This window comes from Apteryx mantelli, chromosome 4, assembly GCF_036417845.1.
Source record: "Apteryx mantelli isolate bAptMan1 chromosome 4, bAptMan1.hap1, whole genome shotgun sequence".
NCBI classification, from domain to species: Eukaryota; Metazoa; Chordata; class Aves; order Apterygiformes; family Apterygidae; genus Apteryx; species Apteryx mantelli.
In genome coordinates this window covers 52916836-52943789 of record NC_089981.1, presented here as the reverse complement: position 1 = coordinate 52943789, position 26954 = coordinate 52916836, and the positions used below count along the sequence as shown (strand labels likewise).

The 26954-nt window shown below is 35.6% G+C and overlaps 1 protein-coding gene across 13 annotated transcripts in view; it reads left to right on the top strand.

The window, feature by feature from the left end:
- Positions 1–26954, top strand: part of GPHN (gephyrin) — a 339571-nt gene that overhangs the window by 214006 nt on the left and 98611 nt on the right. For 6 of the 13 annotated variants that reach the window (XM_067295577.1, XM_067295571.1, XM_067295575.1 and 3 more), the window contains 3 exons: positions 3111–3383; positions 4651–4758; positions 12066–12200. In XM_067295577.1, the coding sequence (XP_067151678.1) occupies positions 3111–3383; positions 4651–4758; positions 12066–12200 (516 nt within the window). The remainder of the gene's footprint in view (positions 1–3110; positions 3384–4650; positions 4759–12065; positions 12201–26954) is intronic. The other 7 variants (XM_067295581.1, XM_067295579.1, XM_067295576.1 and 4 more) reach the window with 2 other exon arrangements.

The following is a 26954-nucleotide window of genomic DNA, read 5'->3' as shown; positions in this document are numbered from 1 at the left end:
CTTTCCATCTCATTAATATAATCATATAAGAAGCTTTTATGAAGCTATGAAATTGCATCAATATATGTATGTATGATGAAGTACTAAATATTAATAGAAAATGGTAGCAGTGTAAATGCTTCATATCAGAGATGAACACAAATACAATATATACTTTCCATTAAAATGGAAAGAGTTGAATATCGGAGCGGTCTGAATTGAATACGTAAAATTTATTCCTTCTTACTGTATAAGTATCTCCCTTTTAATGAGTGACAAGTGCAAATTCACTTCTAAAAAGGAGAGGCGTGCCCTGTTAGGACAAAAACGTTATTATAATTGAAGGAGAAGAAAGAAATACTTCAATCGAAGTATTATTAATAACTGTTTGCTCATGCTTAGCTTTGATCAGAACACCACTATAAAAACTTCCCTTTACCAAAGAGTTTAAACTTTACTGTGAATGAAATCATCAGGTACTGTCCAACTCAGAATAATTGTTACTGGAAATGACATTGGTGGCAAAAGATCACAGACTAGAATTTTAAATTCTGGATTCAGTTTTTAACCTTGCAAATAAGAAAAATAAATAGTTTTTCACTAGTCAGCTCCCCCTGTTTCATGAAGAGAAAGTATACTGGAGAGATCTCTCCTGTCCTATTACTGTCACCATTTCTATCTATACTTCTAGTAGCTAATTGAAAAATTGAGCTTGGCAAACTCAATTTTACTTAAGGCTACTATAACACAATACCCAACACAAACCCCTGTACTCAGAGCATCCAAACTTCTTAGTGTTACAAATTCATCATGTGTGTGCTGTAGCCCTAATATTGCATTTGCAGTCATGTGATTCTGTGATTCTATGAGAGATGTTAAGTGTTCCCACTTCAGAACAACTCTGTGCTCGATTGCGTGCCAGAATCTGGAGCGTTCTTTGCAATGCTGGTGTGGAAGTGAGCAAAAGGAAAGATATGGGCAATGACAAACATGTTTTCTGCAGAGAACGCTTGTGTGGCATGTGCCATTGAATCAAGAGTTGTAAATACTTCCTTTTTTTGTCTTACAAAAGCTATTTAATGCTATGAAAGAGACAAAAGTGTGATATTACCAGATGCTCATTGAAATCATTGGATCTATGACAATTTGCATAATTGTACTAACAATTGCCTAAAATAGCATGAGTTTAGAATACTCATTGGGAACCTATTCATCATTAGGCAGGCCAATGAGGCTTCATTTCGGTGGTAGGAGTAGGGAACATATTCTCTAATGGATTAATAAATAATGTACTTTTTCAATAACATATTTATTATTATTATTATTATTATTATTATTATTATTGATCAGTTCAAAGATTGCTGTCCTTGTCCACCACTTCCTTGAGGTCTGCTTTCTTATTGACATGATGTTGGTTGTATACTTTAATTTTTTAAACCATTTTTAAAATATTACTCTGGAGGCATAAGAACACTGACCTTTACAGTTACATTAAGAGTTATATTTCTTTATTAAATTTACATTTTTTTATATGGATTCACTATATACAGCATTTTATGCTCATCTAGTTTACTCCATTTCTTCAGAGTGCTAGCTTGAATGTTTAAAAAATCTATAAATCTTTTAAGTAGTCTGACCTTTCATTACTCTTAAAAAGAGCATTTAAAAGGTGGGTTCTTAATTGAAAGCTCTGGAGAAATGGAATGTGTGTGAGTCATGTTTTTAACTGACAAAGTGGCTAATGTAAATTCTAATAATTTCTGATGGATAGTTTTGTTTTCATGATCATTTTTATTTATCGAAAATATATGTTAACAATATCTATTTACTAAATGTTTTTCATTATTTATTTTCTGGACACTCCAGAATCAAAGATTCCATTTAAAAAAAAGTTTTTCTTTCCTTATGGTTGAAACAAAACCAAAAATGAAGCAAATGCAGCAAAAGCAGTAATGTCAGCTTCTTCAACCCAGCAACTCACATGTTCCCTAAATGCACTGCCATGGCAATTCATTGTTTTGGCCCCACCATCATTCTGCAGTCATATAACCTACATACGTATTCTTCTCAAATAACATGAAGAAAAGTACTGAGGTGCCTGGCAGGAGGATGAGAGACAATGGTCATAAATTGAAGCAGGGGAGCTTCCAAGTGGATAAAAAGAAAAAAAAAACACTATGAGGATAATTAAGCGTTAGAACAGGTTATCCAGAAAGGTAGTGGAGTCTTCATTCTTGGAGGTTTTCAAGGTTTGACTTGACAAAGCCCTGATCAACCTGTCTGAATTCAATATTGACCCCAATCTGAGCAGGAGTCTGCACTAGATGACATTCTGAGGTTCCTCTCAACCTGAACGAATCTTTGATTCTATGAAGTACTAGCAAACTTTAGCAGCAGAGGTAGCCATGTGTATGACCATTATGGAACAAGAGGACACATTACACAAGAAGAGTTACATAGCATTTACATTTTTTTTTCTCCAGCCATAGAAAAGAAACTTTCTAATTTTTTTAATATCATAGAGCAAGGAGAGGTTTAAAAAATAGATTATTTAAGAACAGTTTTTCTGAGTTACATGAAATTATAATGACGTCAGCATAGTTTATCATTCTTCCAGTTTATAGGATAAGTCCATGAATAAAAAAGTATATCATTATATAAAAGCGTAATTATGGAAACCCTTGTGAATTGTTCTCTAAATGTGAAAGAATATAACAGGAACGAGGTGAAGCTAATATCCCTGCAGGGATAGAGTTAATGGGTTTTTTTTATTCTGCATTTCTGTAGCATTCTGCCAACTGCTGTGAACTGGTTTCTGCATTATGTATTCAGGAGAATTTGACTCTTGTTCTCCTAAATTTTAATCCAATATTAGGTTAAAGTAGCTCTAACTGTTGTACAACTTAGTGTATTTGGATGAAGAATAAAAAAGTATATTGCATAGTCCCTGGTTCAGATTCTGGGTTTTTTCCCCCTCAGTGAGCAATTGCACAGGGCATTTAGGGTTTTATTTATGGTCAGGTGGAAAAATATATCTAAATCCCAAATATCCCTTAAGAGCAAATCTGACAAATCCCTATTTAATTCTGCAGGTAACTTTTCATAGTCATTTCTCTTCTTGTTGTGCATAGGAATGCTTTCAGTTTATACTGCCAGCCCTACCTCACGCCATTGATCTTTTGCGGGATGCCATTGTAAAAGTAAAGGAAGTACATGATGAACTTGAAGATCTACCTTCACCACCACCTCCTCTCTCTCCTCCTCCAACCACCAGCCCTCACAAGCAGACAGAAGACAAAGGAGTACAGTGTGAGGAAGAGGAGGAAGAAAAGAAGGATAGTGGAGTTGCGTCAACAGAGGACAGTTCCTCTTCACATATAACTGCAGCAGCCATTGCAGCTAAGGTGAGTCTGGCTTGTTTCCATAAGAGGCACTTTAGTTTCAGTCTCAGGTACTTTCCACTGGTATTTATTTGCATGTTAAAACTCTGTGTTGATGTTGGTGTTTTGATGTATTTTAGGTATGTTTTCTAGAAATGCAGCTTCATAAAAATCTGTGAATCCTGTTTTCTTAGGTGATCACAAATTTTAGTGGAACACCATGTTTGATATCTTGATGATAACATGCATTTTTATGATACAATGTGATATGACAGATTATTTTTAGTGTTTTTTTTAGTTCAAAGTACCTACATGCCTGAACAAAGTCCAGTAAGTGGCATATTAAAGAATCACAGGATAATTTTCTAAGCGACAGTATCCATTTTGAAAAGACAACATCATTGGTTTCTAAAAACAATGATAAAAAATATGACAGAGAGGTAGCAGATTAAGTAAAAAGCTATCCAGAGTACTGTATTCCAATCTACATGTCTGTGTAAGAGATGTGAAATTCTGCCCCAAAACTGTCATTACATTGTCTTTAAGTATATTGCTTTAACCAGTAATTATAGATCGATATTACCCAAACCAAAAAAATAAATTTTAGACTATAAAATGCAAAAAAAATTAATATAACACTTGCAAATAATTATTTCAGTTAAAATGTTAAATATGTTTTCCAAAGAAATACTATATTATTTGAAGCATTATATAATTTTTACCTCTGTTTTATACCTTCAGTTTACAACTAGAAAGACAATGCATTTCTATATGTTTGGGAAGGGTTTTTTTCCAAAATAATTTATTCTGTATTTACTCTACAAGTTGTACTTTTAATTCCTACTATGGGAAGTGAAAATCTAAATAACTCAAAATGATAATAAACAACTTCTAAATCAAAACAGCAACATTCTGACTCCAAAAATGTGAAATCAAGTCTAATATGTTTTGACATTTCTAAGACAGCTGCAGCTGGAGATCATCTCCTCATGTATAGAAAAACACAATTATGTATATCTTTACAGGAATGAATGAAGCTAATTATCACTTGCAAGCTTCAGTTTTTGTTAATGTAAATTTTAAATTCATTAATTTCTTTTGATATGGGCAAAGACATATAATCTGTGTGATTTTTAAAGGCAGAAGATACCTGAGATCTAAACTGGCTGTGTTCATATGAGTTTGGCATTTCAGTGTCCCATTTGTTTCACCTCGTTCCCTTTCGGTCATTTGCTTGTATAGTTTCATGTTTTCCTGTCACTGTATTCATAGCTGTTGTGTTGTGCATTAGAAGCATCCATCCTACACCAGTTCAGCTGTTATCATGGCAAAAGGTGAACAGCCCATTCCTGGTCTCATCAGTTATTGCCATCACGCAGCAGGCAGTGCAGGAGAACCGGTAAGACACACCTACAAGAGGCTTTTGCACTAACAATATCTGAAGATATGCCTGCCTCCTATTCTAGTGTATGAACAGACGGTGTTATTTATTCTATTCTAACAAATAGACATCAGTGCTATCTTTTAGAAAACATACTACAGAAAATATTCTGTTTAAAATATGAAGCTAAACAGGGTAAAATTCATGTTGGATGTGTCAGTTTGCATCATTTGGCTGCTGAGATAATCTTTGCTTTAAAGCCTGTGTTTCTGATCAGTCGTCAGCTTTATAATCTAATATATTCATTTATTGAATATAATTAAAATAATCTTCTAAAATCATAACCTTAGAGCTATGAAATTTTGGTAACTTTTTCCCTTCATTTGCATTGCTTTGCTTTTTTTTTCCAACAGCTTTTGTGTCAACATAATGCACCATTTCTACCAGCCATTCATAATTTACTTTCATCACTTACAGTTTCCCCTTTATTCTTATATTCTGTTTTGAAGTACTATTTCTCAAAAACAGAAGACTTGAGGAGTCCAGATATAGGGGACTCTTATTATAAATTATTAAATTTCAGTGAAGAATAGGCAACTATTTCAATGAATGGTAGGAGAGAAATGGTAACTCCAGCTTTAGGTTGGTCCATACCCTGATATTATAACCTGGCTCCAACAAAATATTGTACTTTCTTTTCCATCTCTCAAAGGTTTAGTTTAGATGTGAATCAAGACAGAATAATGGCTGTAGTGACATCAAGAATAAAACATAATTTATTGGATGCATAACTGTAGGTTAGAGAAACCTAAGGAAAGCCGTTGGTCTAGAGAGGCATATACTGTCTGACCAGTTCATTCTGTGTCAGTCAGCAAACTGAAAGTCAGTTCTTGGGACAATATGTCACTAGTTTTGTTGACTAGAAGCTGCACTTTTTTCCCCTTAGGCTAATAATTTTCGCCCCTTAGGCTAATAATAATTTAAGCCGTCAGTCAGATGGTGTAATGCCTCTGTATTTAGGACATGATGACCATATTTATTGAAAAGTCATTTAGGAAATGGGAAAGGAGGCTTTAAATTTCACACAGCTGACAATAAAGCTGTGTATATATATATATGTGTGTGTGTGTGTGTGTACACACATATTTATTCCAGTAGTTTCATTTTTTGCTGTTGAGATTAATGAACTAGGCATATATATCAATATCAGCTCTATATTCTTCAGGATCATTAAAACAGTGGACTCAGCCACTCTCTGAAGCATGTTATTAAACTATCATCCTGGCTTCTGTGCTGTTTGGCTAATTAGTCTTGAACAACCATATTTTCCCTTTGTCTTCAGCTTGCTTAGCTGATTATCGTCCCAGCTGGAAATTTACCTAGATTTTAATTTTCTCACAGGCAAAAATAAATACTTCAGATGCAGTTCAATGGAGACTAGAATTGTCTCAGTCATTTTTTTGCAGAGAGAGGTTTTGTTCTGAAAGAGGTTAAAAAACCTAGCTATTTGCCTACAGGGAATGAGACGACAGGTAATATCTGGTTACTCTGGAGTAACCAGAGTAACTACAGGGAGACCTGGTTCTTGCTATCGTCTGCAAAAGGGATATTCTGTTTGTATTGTGGGATCTTACGTGAAGTATATGAAAGAGGTAATGGACCCATACACAATCACATCAAGATGCATGCAACCTTTTGTCTGAGGAGCAAAAAAAAGGTATCTTATTTGAGGATTTAAAACTATTACTTCTTTTATTGTGTCCTTTTTTGGTTTATGCCATTATCAAAATTTAGGGTTTTTGCAGCAATGTCCTTAATCATGGTTATTAAAAGGAAGTATTAAAAGTTGTAGGTGGTATCAGAGCTATGCCAGTATGAAACTTAAGATTGTCACCCTTTCTGTGTATTTAACATATTTAAGGTGGAATCTCAGGAGAAAATGAGAACAGAGGTAAATGGTGCTTTTGACTACAGACTGTATACTGTTTGCCTAATCAGAATATCTTTGTTCCTGTTTGCCTCTATTTATACCACCCCTCTGGGGTCCCATTTGCAACAAACCAGAATACTCCAAGTAGAGGCTGGTTGGTCACTGTTTCTGGAGAGGAAGATATCCTCAGCATAATTGTACATAATAATGAGAAACTCTACTGACTTCATAATTTATAGTGGAAATTGCAGTGCAGGTTACTTAGGTAAAGATCCTCTGAGGAGAAGATTTTTTTTTAAATGCTGACAGAAAATGACTGGCACAAAAATACTGTCAGTTTAAAAACACAGCAATAGAGCAGAAAGCACTTATTCTAAAGCAGTGAAATCCCCCCTTTCATTTACATTTTTAAGGATTTTTTTTATACCTCTGGTCATACTGTTATCATTCATTCAAGCTCCTAATTTCTATGTCTCTCCTTAGAGCTCAGCATTCTTATTTTCTTAGAAAAACAAACTATTTTCTAAAATAAAACATGAAATCTTTCTGCTGCTTTTTATAATGGATCTGGTATAAAACCTGAGTTTAAGCCTGCCACTTTAAAAGGACATTTAGACAAAAATTCTGAAGGACTTGGTTAAAACAGAGGCCCTTGTTTATCATTTCCACAGATGGCTAAAAGTGAGCTGTAATTCCAAAATAGTTGTCATCAGGCTTTGTACAATTTTCACAAGAAAGTAAGGTGTCTGGCTTTAAAAGCTACTTTGAAAAATTCATATAGGTCCTTACTATACTAACACTCTTTGTGCCAGCTTCAGTTTTGCCCTTATGATCTATTATCCCCTTTGTCAGCTGCTTTCTACTAGTCCCTCCAGTAGAATGATCTTCTCTAAAAGGCCACAAAGAAGTTGGAACCAAAACTCTTCCTCAGAACGTACCAAATTGGCTAGAAATGTGAATTGTAAAGGAAGGGAAACATATTGTGACCCAGTGGTGCAATAGGTGTGAGGAACCTTTTTTTTATTTTTTCCCCTCCCCCTTCATTTCTCGGGAATTTCCTGTGTTGCTGAAATATCCCAGCAGAGCAGGATCAGATACTCCATAAGGATAGCAAGTGTTATTCTGACTTTCTTATTTTCTAGAATGTCCTCTGGTGAAGGGGAACATACAAACTTGCTGGGGCCAGTTAGTGTGGAATGTCCAAGGGTATTGTTAGTGCCACCAGTAACCATCCTCCCAAGCTGGGGTTGGCTGTTCTTTGGGGACTCCTGTTTGAGTCCTAGTGGAATGACTGTTGCTGCAAACATCTTTCATAAATGGATCCTACTAGTTGTTTGTTCTTCACTTAGGATTTCTACTCCTGAGATCTCTGCAGGTTTATAGGCTCTATTATCCAGAACTTCCCCCGTAAACAAAAGTAGAAAAATAGAAGAGTAAAAGACCTTTATTTTTTCAGACTCGTATCTTGTATGTGCTTTACCTGATTGCTCTCAGATTTTCCTCAAGATTACCCATAGATTCACACGTGGAAATTTCAAGTGAAGATATTTCATTTTCATAAGGTCAGAAATGTAAGAATCAAAAACAAAGGATCATGAAAAAAGTATTAGCAGTTTGAGGGCCAAACATTACAAATCCTTACTCATACACATTATCCGTTTAGATTTACTCAGTTCATATTTATATGAATAAGGGTAACTCTTTGCAAGAATTACATATTTGTAATAGCTAATATCTCTTAACAGATTGGAGTATTATTGTGTATTTCATGTAATCCCAATATGTTATGGCTTTCTCACTGCTAAAGAAACCTGTGTTTAACTTTTGAGTGCAAAGATTGCTAATACCCATTTAGCTGATGTATTTACTGTTTTTAACTTTTATAACAGTTGCTAGTACACTGGGAACAAAATCTGTTTCCACACAACTCTAGGTTATAAACATGAGAAAGTCTTAATGTGCATGGAGGGAGGGGTTAAGATAAAATATGATCCACCAGGTATAACCTAGTCTCAAGGAATAACTCAAGGTTATTCCTTTTGTTTTCTAATAGGAAGTCTTTCCCTGGCAAACGTGCCTTCAGATGTCAGACATCAATTTCTGCACGATCTTCTTTATTATTTTAATTATGTATCTTGTCCTTTGAGTAGGGACTATGGCCTTCTGAACCCTAGCAGAGTCAATGAGGACTTTCAGAGCGTGCTGCCAAAGGCCTGCGGTGCTGGTGGCGGCTTTCCATTGCTCAGCACTTTCCTAGGGAGCAGGAGAGGGAGATTAACAAAGTGAAAAGTCCTCTACACTGTAAGGTTTTAAACTGTGGTTAGTGGGCTACTGCTGCTTCCTGAGGCCATTATAACCATCTGACTTTTAATGAAAAAATAGTGAATGTAGCTGTTTGTTAAAGCTCATAAGTTTTGTTGACAATCAGAAGAAATTCTGCATGCTAACAGTGGCCCCTTAATTCACGAAATATTAGGACAGTTGCTGAATTCAGCAGTGCTGAGCAAAACTGTTTTCAGTTCATTCTTCTGAACAGGAGAGCTATGAACAGCGGAAGAGTTGGGCACTAAAGGAATCACTATGAGAACACAAGGAAGCAAGTAGAAGTAACTTTGCTCTACGCACACAGTCAAAAAAGTTAACAGAGAGATGAAGTAGGCGAGATGCAGGAATCATTCATCCTTACAGAACTGAGGAGACTGATAAAAGCAGAATAGTGTGTGTGTAAAACTCTCATCTGTGGTCAAGGAAAGAGAATATGTCAAGTCAAGAGAAGCTTCACAGCAGTCAGTGAACAGGGAAAGGGATTGTTATACCAGAGTTTAGGTGACCCTGACAATTTGGCATTTAAAGTATATGTTGGGATGTGTATGTGCTAGTGAAGTATTACATACATAAAATCATTCAGAGATCTTGCTGAGCATCTGCAGGTGTCTGATAAACACAAGTGTACTGTTACAGAATAGCTGTTGTTTGCTACCTACTGTTCTACTGAGGGCAGTGTTAATTTGATTAGTTACTAATTATGAGCTAGTTAACAGATGTTTTATCCAACCTTACTACTTTGATATAAAACCCTTGTGCCACATACAGTGTGGACCCTACATCCTTGGTACCAGCTGTTACCATCTATAAATCCACTCCTATTGCTCCACACTACTTAGACATAGTCATTATTTACAGCTGGGAACCAAGGAAGCTGAGAAAAAAAAAATCACATCAAAAGCAGTCTTTAATGATTTGAGCCTTAAGGTCAGTCATTTTAACCGTACAGAGACAGGCAACAGCTGCCTTAATGTCCTGACACTGGTCCTGAGCATGCAACAGATTTTAAAAGGCAGGATTCAGTATTGTGGCATTTACAAGACAAATCAAGACTTAAGACCTTTTTTGTTATGCAGACATAATATACAACATAAACATTCCCTACAGAAAAAGGATGGGAGCATGAGTATTATGTTGCTAGACAAGTAAAATTAATTAATTTTGCATTAGTGTAATACCAGTCCTGTGACTAAAGGAAGACAATTTGTCTCCCATTAAGTGTTGCCAAGGTCTGATGATTTCCTGTAGTAGATGTCAAAGACGCTGGAACTTCCTCTGCAGCTGGAACAGCACTGACATACCATTTAATGTGCAAAATCAGCAGAGCGTTAAGAACATCCCATTCCATTCCTGGGAATACATATCCTTTTCATTTTCCTCCTCTTTCAGTACCATTCCTGCTTTGTCTCCACACTTCTGTAATTTGGGATGATCTCTGTGGTAAGAATTCTTGTAAAGAAGTATTTTCCAGTGCTGCCTTTTTGCCCTAAGGCCTTACTAGGCAAGAATGCTCAAAAATGCCTAAATGCAGGCCACATATACAACATCTTGATTTAAAAAAAATGCAGGGCATCCTTGCTGGAAACAACCAAAGATAGTAGTTCGGTTTCTCACTGGAACTTCATTTCTTGCTTCTTCTTATTGCCCATTACTGCCATGTCCCCCAAATATATCTTAGGTGGTTCTTTTGGAACTTGAACATCAAACTGAGCTAAGAAATTCTTACTGAGGAGAGAGATCTTTATATATATATATTTATATATATTCCTTTGAAGGTCTCAATTTGGACTTGTTTTTTCTACTTTTTCTTTCTTATCTGTTGTGATAGAACAGTAAATTGCAGGAAGAGCAATCTGATAGAGCAGCAGTGCTCCCTCTGAAAAAGGAAGAGATTAAAATCATTAAAATAAAATCAGAATAAACCTGTGTCGAGCATAAGTTATAGCAGACTACCTGCTGCATTTTGTATTGTACAACTAATGTTAGAGATGAGTTCTCCCATTTGAGGTATTTATCATTTTACAAAAAATATTAATACTTTAAACTGTCAATTGGTTATAAAGGCAGATTGGTATCTGCATGACTGGGCCCAAATACTGCACTAATATGAAGCAGCCAACTTTCTAAGACTCAGTATATTAAAACTAAGAAAATCTTAAATGCGTTCTTCTACCTCTCTACTTTGGGACTGGAGATAAAACTGAACAGAAGAGACAGAAGAGAAAAAATAATGATACATTTACTTTTATTACTGAAAGTAATAAATTATTGTAAGTTGCTGTAGCACAATTTATTTTGGTGCCTTAATAATACCAGGTAAGGATATGTCACTTAAATTTCTGTCTTAGAAATAGCTGACCTTCAAATATTTTATGGAAAACAAAAGATTGATTTTTTTAAAATATATTTTAAACACAAGTGATGGCTTTGGATGATGTTTTCTAGTTTTTTTTGCCTAGACTCCCTTCAGAGAGGCCTGCAGCTTTTGCTAACACCAACTTTTCCTAAAAGAATTTTTGTAGCAGAAATAAATCCTTTGATATAAGGAATGAAGAGTATTTACTTACTGCATGATGTTTCTTCTGAGACTGTCAGAGGGGTTCAGTCAGTACCAATAACTGGTTTTCTGTTTGGAACACTGTGTACTAGATGAGAATGGGAAGTCTGCCTCCCTTCAGGCCACAGCAGAACAGTCACTGTTGGTCATAGTTCATTTTGAAGCAGAGACTTAAGAGGAAAACATTCATTTCTTATTGTTTATTTCCTAGACTTTCAGGCTTTCCCATCTTCTGAACTTCTCCTGTTATATATTGTAGTATAACTGATCCATAGGTTTTCCAGGACAAGTAGTATGTGCTATGCATCTTTCGTTAGAATATGATTTTGTGTACGTGCTAGGGCTTTGTTATTGAAATTAAGAGAATATGGCATTGCTACTGCCAGCACAGAGTATGAGGAAGAGTGCAGACTGAAGAGTGGGATATTCTAAACAGCTTTAGATGTAATATTTTGAATAAGTTTTAAATACAGTATATTTTTGACTGTTAATTCTATCTCTCTTCTTTTTAAGATTCCAGATTCCATTATCTCTCGTGGTGTTCAGGTGCTCCCACGTGATACAGCCTCCCTCAGCACTACCCCTTCAGAATCTCCTCGTGCCCAGGCCACCTCTCGTCTCTCCACTGCATCTTGCCCAACACCAAAAGTAAGTACATTTATGCCTTGCAAGCTCCATGCTCAGACATATAATCTATGAGATTAATGTTTCCCTCTGCTGATGAAAGTTGGTTCGCATGCAAGGGACGTGTCTTTCTAAGTAACAGATAAATGCAAGATAGTATAGTTCATTCCATATGTACTGTTGCACAATTTAGTATGTGGGTCCACAAACATGTTATGATTACTGAAGTTCCATGTTCTCTCTTGCAATATCAATCATAAATATGAAATTGTTAACCCCCTGAATGTCTTTAATGTCCCAAGGAATATAGATAATCCTGCCACTGAGTAACAGCATTCAGCAAGTAGTATTTTGTCAGCAAAATGTATGTGCAAATTTCTAGCCTGGGCTGGGGCAGTTCTGCCCCACTCTAGTACCGATGGTTTTAAGATAGTTTCAAGCCAACTTGTTTTGCACAAACTTAGATATTTGCTGCCTGACATTTGGAAACAACTCTAAATTGACTAGAAAGAAAGTTTTAATGCCAACCTTGTGGGATTATTTTTCAGTTCTTACTGATTATGCTGTATCATTTAATCATTTAGGTAAACTCTACTAATGTGTTTTATCAAACTTTAAATAGCATACATCAAAAACTAAGTGAATTAACCAGTGTCAAGGCCTGTTATATTTACTTTCAGCAGGATTGCTTTCAACAGAATAACTCTCAGTCTGAATTCACTTTATGGGTTCATATCACAAAGATCTTTCTGTGACACCAGATACTGACATATTAATAGACTTGTAGCAGATGGCAAACAATAACATTCTTCCTCATCTAATTCATGATCCTTGAGGATTATTCTGCTTGCTAAAATGGTTGCCAGCATCTGCTGGTTCTTCTTACTTGCTACCTCATTCTTTTCTGTCAGCAAACAAGATTTACTGGCAACCACCCATAGAAATGGTTTGATTTAGCTTATGGGATAGTTTTATGCAATACTCACCTTCACTATAATAGAACCAAAATTATTTCATTGGATAGCATATGTAAGCTTCATTATATATATGTAGTCTACTTTTCTTAAGAGGTTCAGTGAATTCTGTCTGCAAGTGTTTCCTTCATTCGTTGGCTTAAAAATTGCCACTTATCTGTGGCTTAAAATTAAAATCTCAGAGCATATTACATTAGAATAATCAGAGCAGGAGAGGAATTCAAAACAGAGAAACTACACTCACTTTTCTGCCTCTTGACAAAACAGAAGAGATCAAAGAAAACCAGAGACCAATAACAGGCATAAAAAAGAGCTATCTTTGCTAAGAAATAGCTCTAAATGAAGCCTACATATTTTAAGCAAGATATCACAATGGGAAGGAGTAAAGCTTGTCTGTTGTGAAGCAGAATGGACTCCTCTATCTTCAAAGATTCAGAGATTAGAAAGGAAACCAGAAGAATTTTGAAACAGATTAAAAAATCTGAAGCTTTTCTGTTGGAAATTAGCTGCGATGAGCTCTTCTCATAACTGGACTACAGCTTTGTCATTTTATTTTAGGCCATATTTTTATTACTGCAGGATCAAATTTTGTTCAAAACACGTGAAACAACACCACTGTTATAACACAGGAACTGCCATGCAGGATCAGAGCAAGTCTAGCTTTTCTGTGGTGTCTTCCAAAAGCAGGTGGTACAAGCTGCTCTAGAGAAAGATTTAAGAAAGCCCAACTGTTAGCAGCTAGAAAATAAACTTGAAGGGTAATCTTGCCTGTTCCTATTATCTAGAGGTTGGATTTTGCACAGAAGTATGAGTTCCTTTGCCATTTAGGTCTTGTGTTGTTTTGCTTGTTACTTTAAAAGAAAACAAAACTCTCTCTGCTCTTGTTATCCTTACGTTCAGTCCTTTTCTGTACACTCAAGTTCTCAAACGTTATCTGAATTTTACAAGAGATATGGTTCATTCATATTCCTGAAGATTATCAGTATGTCTAAATGAATTCACTTATCTCATTATGTTTTTCCTTCTGGATCCTGGCTTTCTAATAATGCAATATGAATGTAATTTACACTGGACCTCTTGATTCACACTATAGTGAGGATGAAGGTAAATGTAATATAGCATCCAGTTGATATTCCAGATTATTTTCTTTAATTTGCAAATGTGTATCTTTTTAATATTCTCATGTTATGGTTTACAAACTCTTTTCAGAGCTCCTAAACATGTATCTATGTCCTGAAACATAAGAGAGAAAGTTTCAGCAAAAAACAATTTAAAGCTTTCTTTGATTATGCATATTGTTTGGAGTTGTGGTCCAGCCAAAGAGCTAGAGGCTGTAGATGTCTTTGTGAACTACATATTCCAGTTTATTTTGTTGCACCATTTTGTTATTGTGTTTTTTGTCCTAAATGTGCATAGCAGAAAATTGTGTGTCCCTCTCAGAAAAAACAAGTTTCTGCAATGATGGGATCTATATTGAATGTATGTAAGTAGCAAGCTGCTAATGTAGGAGTGTATTGGAGAGAAAGTGTGGGAGAGGGTGTTACTCCTCCTCCTCCTACTACTACTACCACCACCACCACCACTACTACTACTACTACTACCACCACCACCACTACCACTATTCCCACTATCACCCCCACCCTTGACTGGTCTGCTAGGAAAATTCTTTACCTTTTCGTAACTTTATTTTGTAAAAATTAATGTTGCTTATACATACACACAGAACACATAGGCACAAAATACAAAACATAATTTTGAATTTTCATAACTGTTTACACTTTTTTTCCATATTTTCTAAAAATCTAACAAAGTAGTAAATGATATATAGTGAGTTAGAACCTATATATCTCAATCAGTCTTCAAAAGATTAATTCTTTCATAAAGGAAGTAGTTACACTTTTCACTATAACCTCTTGTGAGGTCAGGACTTTTCAAGACAAATTTTCATTGGGACTGCTCCATCTATCTTTAGGTACTTCCTCAAAACTAAGCAGCCTCGGTTGTTCTTTAAGCTTTTAATAAATCTCTGTAGAGCCCCTTTCTTGTACTGTAAATTGCATTTGGGCTTTGAGCAAAATCTGCTATGGCTCAAAGAGCATTTAAACCATCTTTAGATATAGAGGCAATCTTAAGTTTTACTCAGGGGGAAACTGCGCTAACAATCCACCTTTCTTCAGTCATTCAACCATAAAGTTGATCATGATTGTAACAGATGTTTTTACCTTCTATGATATAGCTCTGGCCCTCTTTAAATTTTACTGCTTTCTCAACAAGGTTAAATGAATGTGCTGAATGCCCACGTGACAAATGTTAAGAATGATACAGAAGGGCTCTCAAATTTTTCACATAATTTTAATTAGCTGCTCAAATTATGAGATCCTACTATAATTTTGTCCCTGTTCTTGGATGATCTTAAATCATCTTCCATGATCTTAAATACAACGTTCTTTTCAGCTACAAAAGCAATACGTTAATCAGTGTAAAATTCTTTCCATGAATATGGAGGGGTTTTTTATGTTTGTATTAATGTTGACTTTTTTGTTTTGTTTTGTTTTTAACTTGCAACATATAATTTTAGACCTACAACTTCAGATAACTTAAAAGAATACATCTGAAGCAAAGGAGTGAGTCAATCCTTCAAATTTCTCATTTTCTACTCTTAAGAAGATGAAATTACTATGAAAGAAAATTACATCTTTCAAGTTCAAGTCTTTGCTTCTCCTATATTTAAGTGGCATAATCAATATTTAATTTTTGCCAATGTTATTTGTCAAAGTCAAATGAAGCAGATATGGAAGACCAAGAACAGGATTTAAATTATCACCAGGAATACATTTCAATGACAAGAGGTATTCACTTCACACTTCACAAGATCATGCTTCTCACTGATATTCTGTTTTTCCACTTTTATGTGCAAAGTTTCTTTCACTGTTATTTTTGATCATGAGGAAACCTAAGAAACCTGATATAGTACTTGGGAGAGTGACTTTTCTTCCATCTTGCTATTTTGTTCCTGACATTTATATTCTCCTTAAGAAAAATTATCTGTTTTCTTTACTTTGCTTGCTGGTTATCTGCCCCTTCCCAGCTATTCCCTTTTTGGTAATAATGACGCAGATGAAACCCTTACTGGTATTAAGTTACACACTCTCATATTTGTAGATGTGATAAACAGGTTTTTACTATGTATAATAAAAAAAGTATAAGCTATGTCTGACAGCTAAAATGAGCAAGCAAGGCTACATTTCAGAAGTTTTTTAGATTCTAACAAGTCAGTCATCTAATCAGTCCACAGCCGCATCCACTCCTTCTTCTTAGCATAATGGAAATTTAATTCTGCTAGTTGATCACATTCTTCATGTAACATTCTGTAGCTTTCTCCCAGTACGAACTGTGTTATCATTAAATTTGAATTCTCTTAAAGACCTAATATTCCTTGTGTAAAAATATCAAATACTAGTAATTTTTATGTAAATGTTTCAATTGCGGAGTATTTCTTAAATGAAAAAGGTGAGAAAAATAGATTAAACTTTTAACAACAGACTAGTGAGAATTAATTCTGAGGCAAAAAATATTTTATTATTTAAATTGTCTCTGGACATTGGTACAAGTTTTCCACGCTATAAAATGAGTTACAAACTTAAAACTAGAACTAACTTTAATTTATATTTTTAGTCTAGTGTTGTGACTTTGAATATACAACTTCTGTATGAAGTAATGACATTAGATGGAAACAGGTAGAGTTGAGAAAAACATTTATATCAATTATTTCTTTGCAGTTGAAGAAAGATCAGATTGCTTACCAGAAATTCTTAGATAATAATTTGTTGTTGTTTAGGGCATGATTTGGCAATCTGTAGTTTTATCCATAATGTCGATATTTTGTGTACATTGGGTGAAATAAATATATACATTTGGTACTGTGATTTCTACTATTTCTTCTTAAGATGATCATCCAGATGAAAACAATATGGCAAGTGTGAATGTATTTTAAAATTTGTAATGTTTGAAATACTTATACAATCTGTGAGAAATGTGAGCTCTAGAAATGTTCTGTTGTATCCAAAGAATAGAATTCCTGCCATGAACAACAAAAAAGTCCTTACTTAAATATTTCTAAGGCAAGACATTCCTTTTAAGGTAAATACTGAACTATAAGTGATTTTATACTCTTGTTTTTAAAGTATTATAACAGTGGCATTAACATACTGCTTACTGCTTTTTCCTGGATTATTCCATTGAGTCTACTTAGAATCAAATACTAATTTGGCATTTGTGGGACATTCTAGAAATTATTCAAATTGAATTATTCAAAATGAGAGTGGCTAAATTTTGGTAATATTATTCCACACAGTTCCACTACATCTGCATTTCATTTTTTATCTTTAGCAAAGCCTTCTTTCCTAATCTAAAAGTGCTAATATTTCTACTTCTGTAATATGTAGTCAGTGTTTGTATTCTATATAGGCAGACAGAAACAATTACATGTTTGTGTCTAACTGCTGCCTGAACCGATCAGGTCTTTTGTTTAATTAAAGTAGTGAGCAATGAAATGGTATACTCGTTCATCTTTTAGCTTCCCTCTGTTTTATAGCTGCTGGGTGGTTACATCCTAAGAATGTATATCCATCTTTAGGAATCTTGGCAAATTCGGTGATATTTCATTGTTTTAGCAAAAAGTAAATGCTAATACTGGCCAAATAACTTCTTTTTCCTGTTGACGTTCTGATGGGGAGCATATGCTAAACACTGCAAGTAATGTTTTTCTTTTTTATTTATGAATTTGAAGTTTTCATATGCTGTCATCTTTGCTACCTGGGAACTTGCTTAACTAAGCAGCAAGTGCTTTGGCAGAGCCATCTTCCTGTCATATAGGGGAGGAGCATGAAAAATGGAAAGGATATTTTAAATTGCTAGGCTGATCTAGGCAGATGAAATCACACTCCAAGCACAGCAACAGTTTCTTGCTTTTTCTTGTAAAACAGGTAGCTGTTTATGGGCACACATGCTTAACTAAATAAATCAATCTGATCCTGTTAGAAATTCCAGTGTTTCCATGATTATTTCTGGGTTTCATTTCCTCATAATCTTTTTCAGTGCACATTCCAGGAAAAATGAGATTTAGTGAAAAGCGATACCGAGAGAATGCAGATTGGAGTAGAAAATAGCCAGGGTTGTCTTAAGATGAGGATCCTGCATGCATCCTAACGCATGTCAGTCTCCAGTATCCTTCAGGTTTTCTGCAACACAGTGCAGCAGTGTTTTCCAAATCAGTTACTAATTAAGATACTGGAATATTTCCATATAGTCATTGCTTTTTTTTCTCATTATTTCAAGTTTTTAGTCCTGGTAAAGCATGTGAATGATTGAGTCCTAATAAGTCTCATTTTTAGTTTAAATTCTGGTTAAGGATAGTGATTGTTGTTATACAGAAACACTAAATGCCACAGCTTCAAAAGTGAGACATTGAAACTAAGAAATAAGCAGCTTGATATGCTTGGAATGTCAAAAAAAAAAGCATCGTAAATAATAAAAGCAGAGTCTACTAAAATTCCTTCTAAAAATGTTGAAAAGTACAGGAGTTCTTTTTTGTTAATACCAAAATAGACCTGTCAGCAACCCTCTAGAGGGACAAAATAAAGATTTATGTCATCATGTTTAAGCTGAACATGAACTTTCAATAGTCAACTTATTTGACTGTTTTATTTAATTTCTTTTTTCCTGAATGCATATTTTTCAAGTAGTACCATATTCAGCAGTAACCAGAATCTGTACAGTATTAAATAGAATAGCAGTGCCAAAATCTGGTTCCCTTCCTTGTCTCATGCCAAAGAAGTGCTTATAGCAGGGCTGAAGAAGGATGTTAGAGCAGCTAGGAATTGGTTGTATGTACCAGTACAGAACGATTCTTGAATTCATAGAATCAGCTACTTTTCAGACCTGTTATATATGGAGACATACAAAGTCTCTCTCATGTACAACGTATTTCCTGCATTCCTCTTTCTTAGTAATGGGCTGGGATTTTATTAAGCTACAGATTTCCGATTTTTGCTGAATCTAGTGAAATTTTGAAACACTTCAGAAAGAAGCTTTTCAGTTTTTCTATGCAAATAGGTTTTTTTTCAAATAGTAACTTTTCTGCATGAATATCTCTCCAGAAGAGAATATTCTCTTACAACAGACTTCCTAACTCACAAGTGCATTGCTTGAGTTCTGACCTACTTTTGCTTATGCTGCAGCAACTGCTCAGTACCTCCTTGAAATTTTTTTTCTACTAGCTTTGGGACCAAGACTTTTTATTACTCTGCTTTCTTCAAATGCAAAGTGGTGTTTTTTCAAATTCTGATAATTTCAGGTTCACATTACTTTAAGAAAAGGAAAAGTTATGCATCTTTCTCTCATTAGTTTCCTTAGCCACACCTTTTCAGCACCTATCCAAAATAAATCTCAAGTTTAAACTCTTGTTTTTTTTCCAAACAGCAATGTAGTTATATCTGTCTTTCATCCAGCTTCTTCATTTAGAAATGACTGTGAATGCACCTCTACAGAAAGAATTGCTAGCTCCGTTTTTAATATATCTAGTTCTGGTCAGGTCACTGACTCTTGTTAAGACTGTTTGGTGTCTGGTGGCCATTTTGATGTCATGCTGGAGCTGACCCCTTGGAACAACATATACTTTCCTCCCCATTCATTTCTCTCTTCTCTTCAGGGATATCAGTTCTCATTACCTGCACCAACTGATTTGTTTGTGTTTCTTCATGAAATATAGTTTCAAGATTATAACTACGTTGCATCTTTTTGCTGAATTTTCATAAAGTCACATGCTCTGTTTGTAGGAGTTTGGTTTTCCTCTACTTCTCTTTTTTAGTGCCTCAGTTCCTACTAATCCTGTAATTTCCTGTAGCAGTCATTCCTACACTAACCTGATCTTAATCATCAGCCCAGTCATGGGCAAGGTTGCTTTTGTTCCTTTGCATAGGACATTCTCCACATCACTTATTGCTTGTGCTCTTTTCTGAGGAAAAAAAATCAGAAGTTTCAAAACATGGTTTCAGGGATAGGCCAACAAACCTCTTTCTTCTAGTTATTTTTTTCTTTATTTAGCAACAACGTAGCAAAGTTCAATGCCAGATCTTATAGTAGAGGTAGGTGATGTAATCTGAAAATGAAAATGATTTCAGTCACATTCTTGTATTTACATACTCAAAGGCACCAAAATATATGTGTCCAAGTAGTCTGGCATCCAGCCGTGTATCCACCTGGTCTGGTCAGGATTCCATGCAATGACTTGTAGAATGTGGAGCAAGTCCTCTACCACCTCTCTTGTTTTCTTCTTAGGCTAGTATCCATAAGTTGGTGTTGGATGTGACTTTTATATGCTTTAGGAGCTGACAGTGATCAGGATTTTCCCTCTCCATCCTGCTCCACTTCTTGAATCAAGGAATTGCTCGCTGTCCTTTGTTCTCCTTATCTAACCCTGTTTTTTATCATTCCAACATCCTCTCTCAGTGGCTTAGTTCTTTTTGTCTGGGTGTAGACTGTCCCTTGTTTTAGGCTGTCTTTTGTTTCCCTGATTGGGTATCCTGAGAAGCTGCATGGAATGCTGTGATCTGAATGAACTTATAACCCATGTGCGATCAAGACATGTTGTTCTTGTATCCCTTCTTCTGCTGTGCCTTCACACCCATACACTTCCATTTTTTTTCTCCATTCCTACTAATCTTAACATATCTATTAATTATTCAAAGAGTATTCTTAAGGGAAAGTCTGTATTTGTTTGCTCTTGAGGCAAGCTACTTGCACATCACAGTCCTGACATCACACCATGCTTCCACAGATTGGCAGTATAATAATAATAATTATATTCTATTTGGTGTGTACATACAACCCAGAGTGCTGTTAAAAGTGGTGGTGGTCTAGCAGCAGCAGCAGCAGATGTGTGCTTGCAAGAGCAAAAACTGATATTTAGACCAGGAAAGCTATTTCAAGGTGTGCATGTTCCTGTGGTTAATGTATCATCTGAGGTAAACATTCATTGGTTTCATCACAGAAGTAGGTAGCATCTACCTGATGCAAAATGTGAGAGAGAAGCAAGAATCTCAAGGACAGACATTGCTTTTCTCATGTCTGATGTAAATATGGGAATACCTTCAAGCTGTAGATTCTCTAGCATGATAGTCTCTCAGGTCCAGTTGCACCTTTGAAAAGGATTTTAGAAAACAGGAGTATAAAAGTAAATGGAACCTCCTGGTTCAATGAATCTAATCTTCTATTTAAGACTGGCAAACTAAAAATAGTTTTCCTGTCTCCACTGCTGTCTCCAAGTTTCTTTTAGAATTTCACTCTTCCTTTGGTCAGTTTATGCCACTATTGGCCTTTTAATTTCAATAGCTCTTTTCTTATTCGTGGATCAATTCTTCAGATGGACATGTAGAGGGGAGACATAGAATCATTCAGTTTCATTTTTGTAGATTGACTAAGTCAAGATCCTTCGTTTTCCCCTTGTAAAAAAGACTGCCTCAAGTTTTTCTCATTTGTTCTAGATTTCACCTTCCTCAGAGTGATCAAAACTAAATGAGATTTTATCAGTGTATTGTACAATGGGCTTATCTCTGTCTTTTTTCCAACTGATAAGTCCTTGCCCTCATAGCAAAGATGCATGTTAGTTCAGACCTTTGTGTTAAGTTTCACCTCATTTTTTTTACAGCAGTCTTTAAGGTTATCAAATACCTGCTGATGAGATTACTTCAATATTCCGTAACGATGGTGTCTCCCAAATTCATCTGAGAGCACTCCTAACTTTTTTGTCAAAAACATTATTGAAAATACTGGACAAGATCAGTCTCTACGTTTGGAAACTATATTCATAACTCTCTATAGTCTGATTGTTCCCCTTTAAGCAAAACGTTTTGTCAGCTTCCACCTAGCCATTCCCTTGCCCACCCAGCAACTGTTTTAACTTCTATATGTTCCTATCCCACATTTTCTCTGTTTGTAAAAGCAGCTGCCTTATCAAAAGCAATACAGCTTTATACTAATTCCTGTTCATTATCTTGCTTTTGTTCCCATATCATCTATTATAATCTTAATTCAAATTTCAGACAAGGAATTATTTTTATTACCTCAATCACCTTTAGTCTCTGCCCAACCTCAGATTTCTACTTTATCTTTTTTATTTATAAGTCTAAAGAATCTTTTACTCCTTGTTTTAAATTGCTTCACAAGGTGTATTTGGTACTTAACAGTTTCTAGCCTAGATAAAATAGTTTTCTTTATTTTTGTTTCTAGCAGCCTTTCTGCCATAGTCCTAGTAACCTCCTTGGCATGGCTTTTTATTCCTCTCCATTAGAGAAAACAGAGTCAAAGGATTTCAAGAATCTATTTGAGCTGTCTGTCAATTTATGTTCAGTCAGAATGGTGCTTTAGCAAGAGGCTAAAGGTGGTCATTTGTCTTCCTTGGTAGATAATACTGTTGTCTGTTGAGATGGAAAAGTGTATTTTACAAGACTAGTCATATTTGAATTGGAGACCTATTCACTTTGGATTTGTTGCATCCCTATTAAAAATACTTTTCCACTGAGATCAAATCTATCTTCATGTAGCCAAGCAATTGGACAATTTTGTTATGTTGTAGAACAGTGAAGTCATTCTTGGTCTGATGTGATAACAAAAACAACTATCCAAGTATCCAAGAAATTGGTTATTTGTCTAAAAGAAAGACTGAGCCTGAATGCAAGGCTCTCATAAACCATTTACTCCAAAATGTGTGTGTCAGCATCTCCTGGTTTTGCATGGAGTTTATGAGATGCCTTCTATAAGACATAGAGACATAGACTTTAAATCAGTTCTGAGAAATTTTGTAGTAACTTTTTTATATCAAGGTATTGTTTCTGGTATCTTTTTTGCCCAAGCAGACAGACTTTCTCTTTGCAAAAGCCTAGTTCTCAGAATCATGTTACACTTGCATTTTTAGGTCAGCACAGTGATCTGTCTAATGAGAATAGTCTTTCATCTATTTGTTTGTCCAAGGCAGAAAAGAAAAGGCATTGTCTTTTAGGACTTAGCCTGAGAGAGTGCTATCAGATTATGAGAGTTTCCAGTCACTTCGCAGATTCTCACTCTGTCTCCATCAGCCTGGTATTGTTGCTATTTTTAACAAGTCTTTCCCCAGGTTTTGAGAAAAAGCTATACTAAGGTACAACACGCTTTTTCTTTAGCACTCTTCTGCCAAGTTCCTATATTCCCAGTTAGAAGAGAATATTTGTGCTACTTATTCTGTAGCTTAGTGTCTTCACTCATACCTGTGGGTGTGTGTAATCTGCTCTCTGTGCCTCTCCACCCCTTAGGAAGTTTGTGGGGTTTTTTATCTGTGCATGTGTGTATATGCATAATCTTTTATCACAGCTGAGCCTAAGAACTGTAGACTCATACCAGAGGAACATGTGTGCTATGTCAGTGCTGCTTTACTTGTTCCTTTCGTGCAGTTCCACTTTACATGTTCTAAGTCCAATAAATAACAGTTTAGAGTACCTCAAGTGAACAACAACCAGTAGGCAATGAGAGTAAGTGCTATAGCAGATTATTCCAGAAATTTATCCAGAAAGGTTGGAAATCATTGTTATAAGCCCTATCATTCCAAGTCCGTTCTAAATTGTAATGATCACTAAGCATTGACACCCAGTAACAGGAAATGGGAAAATAAAGATGATGGGTTTTAGAATCAAAACAACAGTGTCACAATCTTTTCTCCAGCCTTTTCATAAACAGCCATTCTAAATTTATTACTACAGTTGTTCCTCCTGTTAAATACAACTTCGTTTTATACCTACTCCTCTAATTACCCTGTTTTCTCATGGTGTATACTAGATGCCCTTTATTCTGTAGTTCATGTAAAGTTTAGGATTATGCTTCTCCAACTTTATATTCTGGATTTGTATGGAGAATTTGGTATTATGTGCTGAGTGCATTGCCTGTGCTTGAGAAAGTTCTTATTTAGTTGTACCACTTTTTGTGTAATAGAATACTGATCTTATGCTATTGTCCCTCTTCTAATTTTGTGTATGCAGCAAGAAAATGGAGAAGGAACTAGAGAGCTCCAGGGAATTGTCTTGTTTTGAACATCAGCAATCTGATGTTCAAAGTTTAACTAGTTTTGTTTGTTCCTTGAAAACAGAGTATAAGAAAGTAGTATTTAATTTTTTCTGTATTTCTGCCTCTGTAAAATAGACAGTAGCCACACAAATGTTGAAAAAAATCCTGATGGCATGTTAAAATTTGAGAGTGAAATTGAATGACTATGAAGGTATTATTCCATTCGCAGATACCTCAGGATGAGGTACAAGAATGTGTTTAGATGACTAATAATAATGACAGTGATTCTAATGAATCCCCATATTTATTACATTCAAAATTTATCCATAAATGCCTTAAATTGCTTCTACTTTATTATAATGTTCACTGTTTAGGGTCAGGGATGTCAGACCAAACATACTCTATTTATATTTTGTTCACCATTTCAGTTAAATTTTAAAAAAGATATAATCCCTTCAAAAGGGGCATTCATGAAAAAGTTTGAATACGGGTAGAATCTGATTTCTTCAGTCAGGCTTCAACAGTGTATTTGTTTGTTTGAAAGGAAAGAAAGAGGTTATTAATCTGTTTCTGAGCACTCATGTAGTGTTGCGTATTCTCTGAGAAGAGTTTCTCTTGGCATTTACTCATATTAAGGTTAACTGAAACCTGCGTATATTTCAGTTAAAGAGCTTTTTATTTAAAGCAGCAACAGTGGCAACTGTTGGAATGGATTTATGGGAAAATCTGTGACAAATTGGGGGTTGTTAGGGTGTGAAATTCAAAACACATTTGGAGCTTATTTCTGTCGAAAGACTGTGTTGGAAACTGGGCTTGAATGCCTTGCATTAGATTTATGCAAAGCATCCCATAACAAACAGTAACATGTTTGGCAAGATTTCAGACCAGCTGTTCGCAGTCTCTCTTTCAGGTTTGCACCATTCGGACATTACAGTTTATTTGTTAAGACTGATTTTATTTTCTTTTAAAACATACTGTTTTCAAAATAAGAGGAAAACCTTTGAGCAAGAAGTTCTATGCATTGGCATTCTTTGCAACACCTTGTTGGCTTCGTGAAGCTCACAGCGAGCCTGCTTGGACAATGAGCTGGTTCAAAGGTACCATCAGTGTGGACAAAGATTGACCTTTTTGTCACTTCCCAGGTTATTGTTAGTGTCTAGCCACTTAGGCTCATGTATTTAAGCTTCTGTAAACTGAATAGAATCCAGAATCTTTTCGCCTTATCTCCAGCTGCTGAGCTTATCATCTGATTGCTTGAATTGTGTATTTCCTGTAGCTTTAATAAGTACAGTGTTTCCCAGTATCCTCACGAACCCTTCTACTTCCCTTTTACAGTTCAACTCTTCAGGAGGCATAGATGTGAGGAAATATATGTGACAAAGGCTTTACACAGATTTTTTCAAACATAGTACTGCTTAGTCAAAAGGATAAAGTACAGGATATTACAGATCATTTGAAAACATACCGTAAATGCATTACTCCTTAATAAGGTTTACTCTTCCCTTAAAAGCCTCACTGGCCCATCTGTTTTCAGAAAGATGGGATCTTCTCTTTTGACACTGAGCCCTAATGCAAACTGCTCTCCCTTAATTTTGCTGCTAAACGTGGTCAAAGAGAGCAAATATCTTAGCTGATTCACTTTATAACCTACCTTTCCCATCATTGGGTCACTTCTAAGTGACTTCATTGATAAGGCAGCTTTCAACGTCACTACCCAGGTATCCTTGATAGGAGCTAGCTTACTGTCTAAAATCTTTAAAGGACATTGTCCTCCATTTAAGTATGAATAGCCCTGTACGTGCTTCTAGCTTTTAGAACTTCAACCTAGGGCAACAAGGCAAAAGAGCTGCACATTCAGAACTGAATTGCCAGTTTGGGAAAGGTATGTACAAAGAATTCAAAACTTCACCACCTAGGATTTACCATGGTTTTTTTTTCTTTTTTCTTAAACATGAACTTCCCTGCTTGCCCAGATGGATTTCTGATAAATGCAACATGTGTTTAGGTTTTTGAAAGCTGCAAATTTTGCTGTTGTTTGTGGGGGAAAGCCAGAGAATAAATGATGCTTCAGGTATGAGGGCAGCAATATATACCAGCATCCAATGAAAAGCATGTTCAAAGTGGGGCTGAAGTGAGAGAAGTGAAAGTATTGGTTTGAGAAATCTGATGTAAGGGTTGAGTGGTATAGGGTGAACTGGGACAAGACAGCCTTATGTGGCTAAAAGGGTTTGGGGAACTTGAGCTGTATGACAGGAGGGTTGTGCAACTGGGAGCTCTGGGACAAGGAGGATATGCGGCTGTAAGAGGGTTTGGAGACCCTGTGGTAAACCTTAGTCTCTATATGTTTATGCATAGATGTCCACTATATAATGAAGCCTAAAATACTTGAACTTGTTCTAAATCAGTTTGCTTGGAAAAGCAGTCTAGTCTCAGTAGTGCACAGCTCTGCGCAGGCTAATTAAGCCTGCTGATTTCCAGCATTCCTTGAAAGCTGTAGGAGTCTGTATGTAATTTTCATAAAATTCCAGTTGGACTGTGCGTGCCTCTGCCGAAAGTAGCTGTTCTGTTTTGTTACTCATCATTTATAACCTCTTCAGGACTTGGCCAGCATAAAGTCTGTGTATTTTGTTAACTGGATAGTGAAAATAAGGACCTGACTCTCATTTGCCCTGAGGTCTAGTGTAAATGAGATTTAGGATGTTAAGTCTCTAAG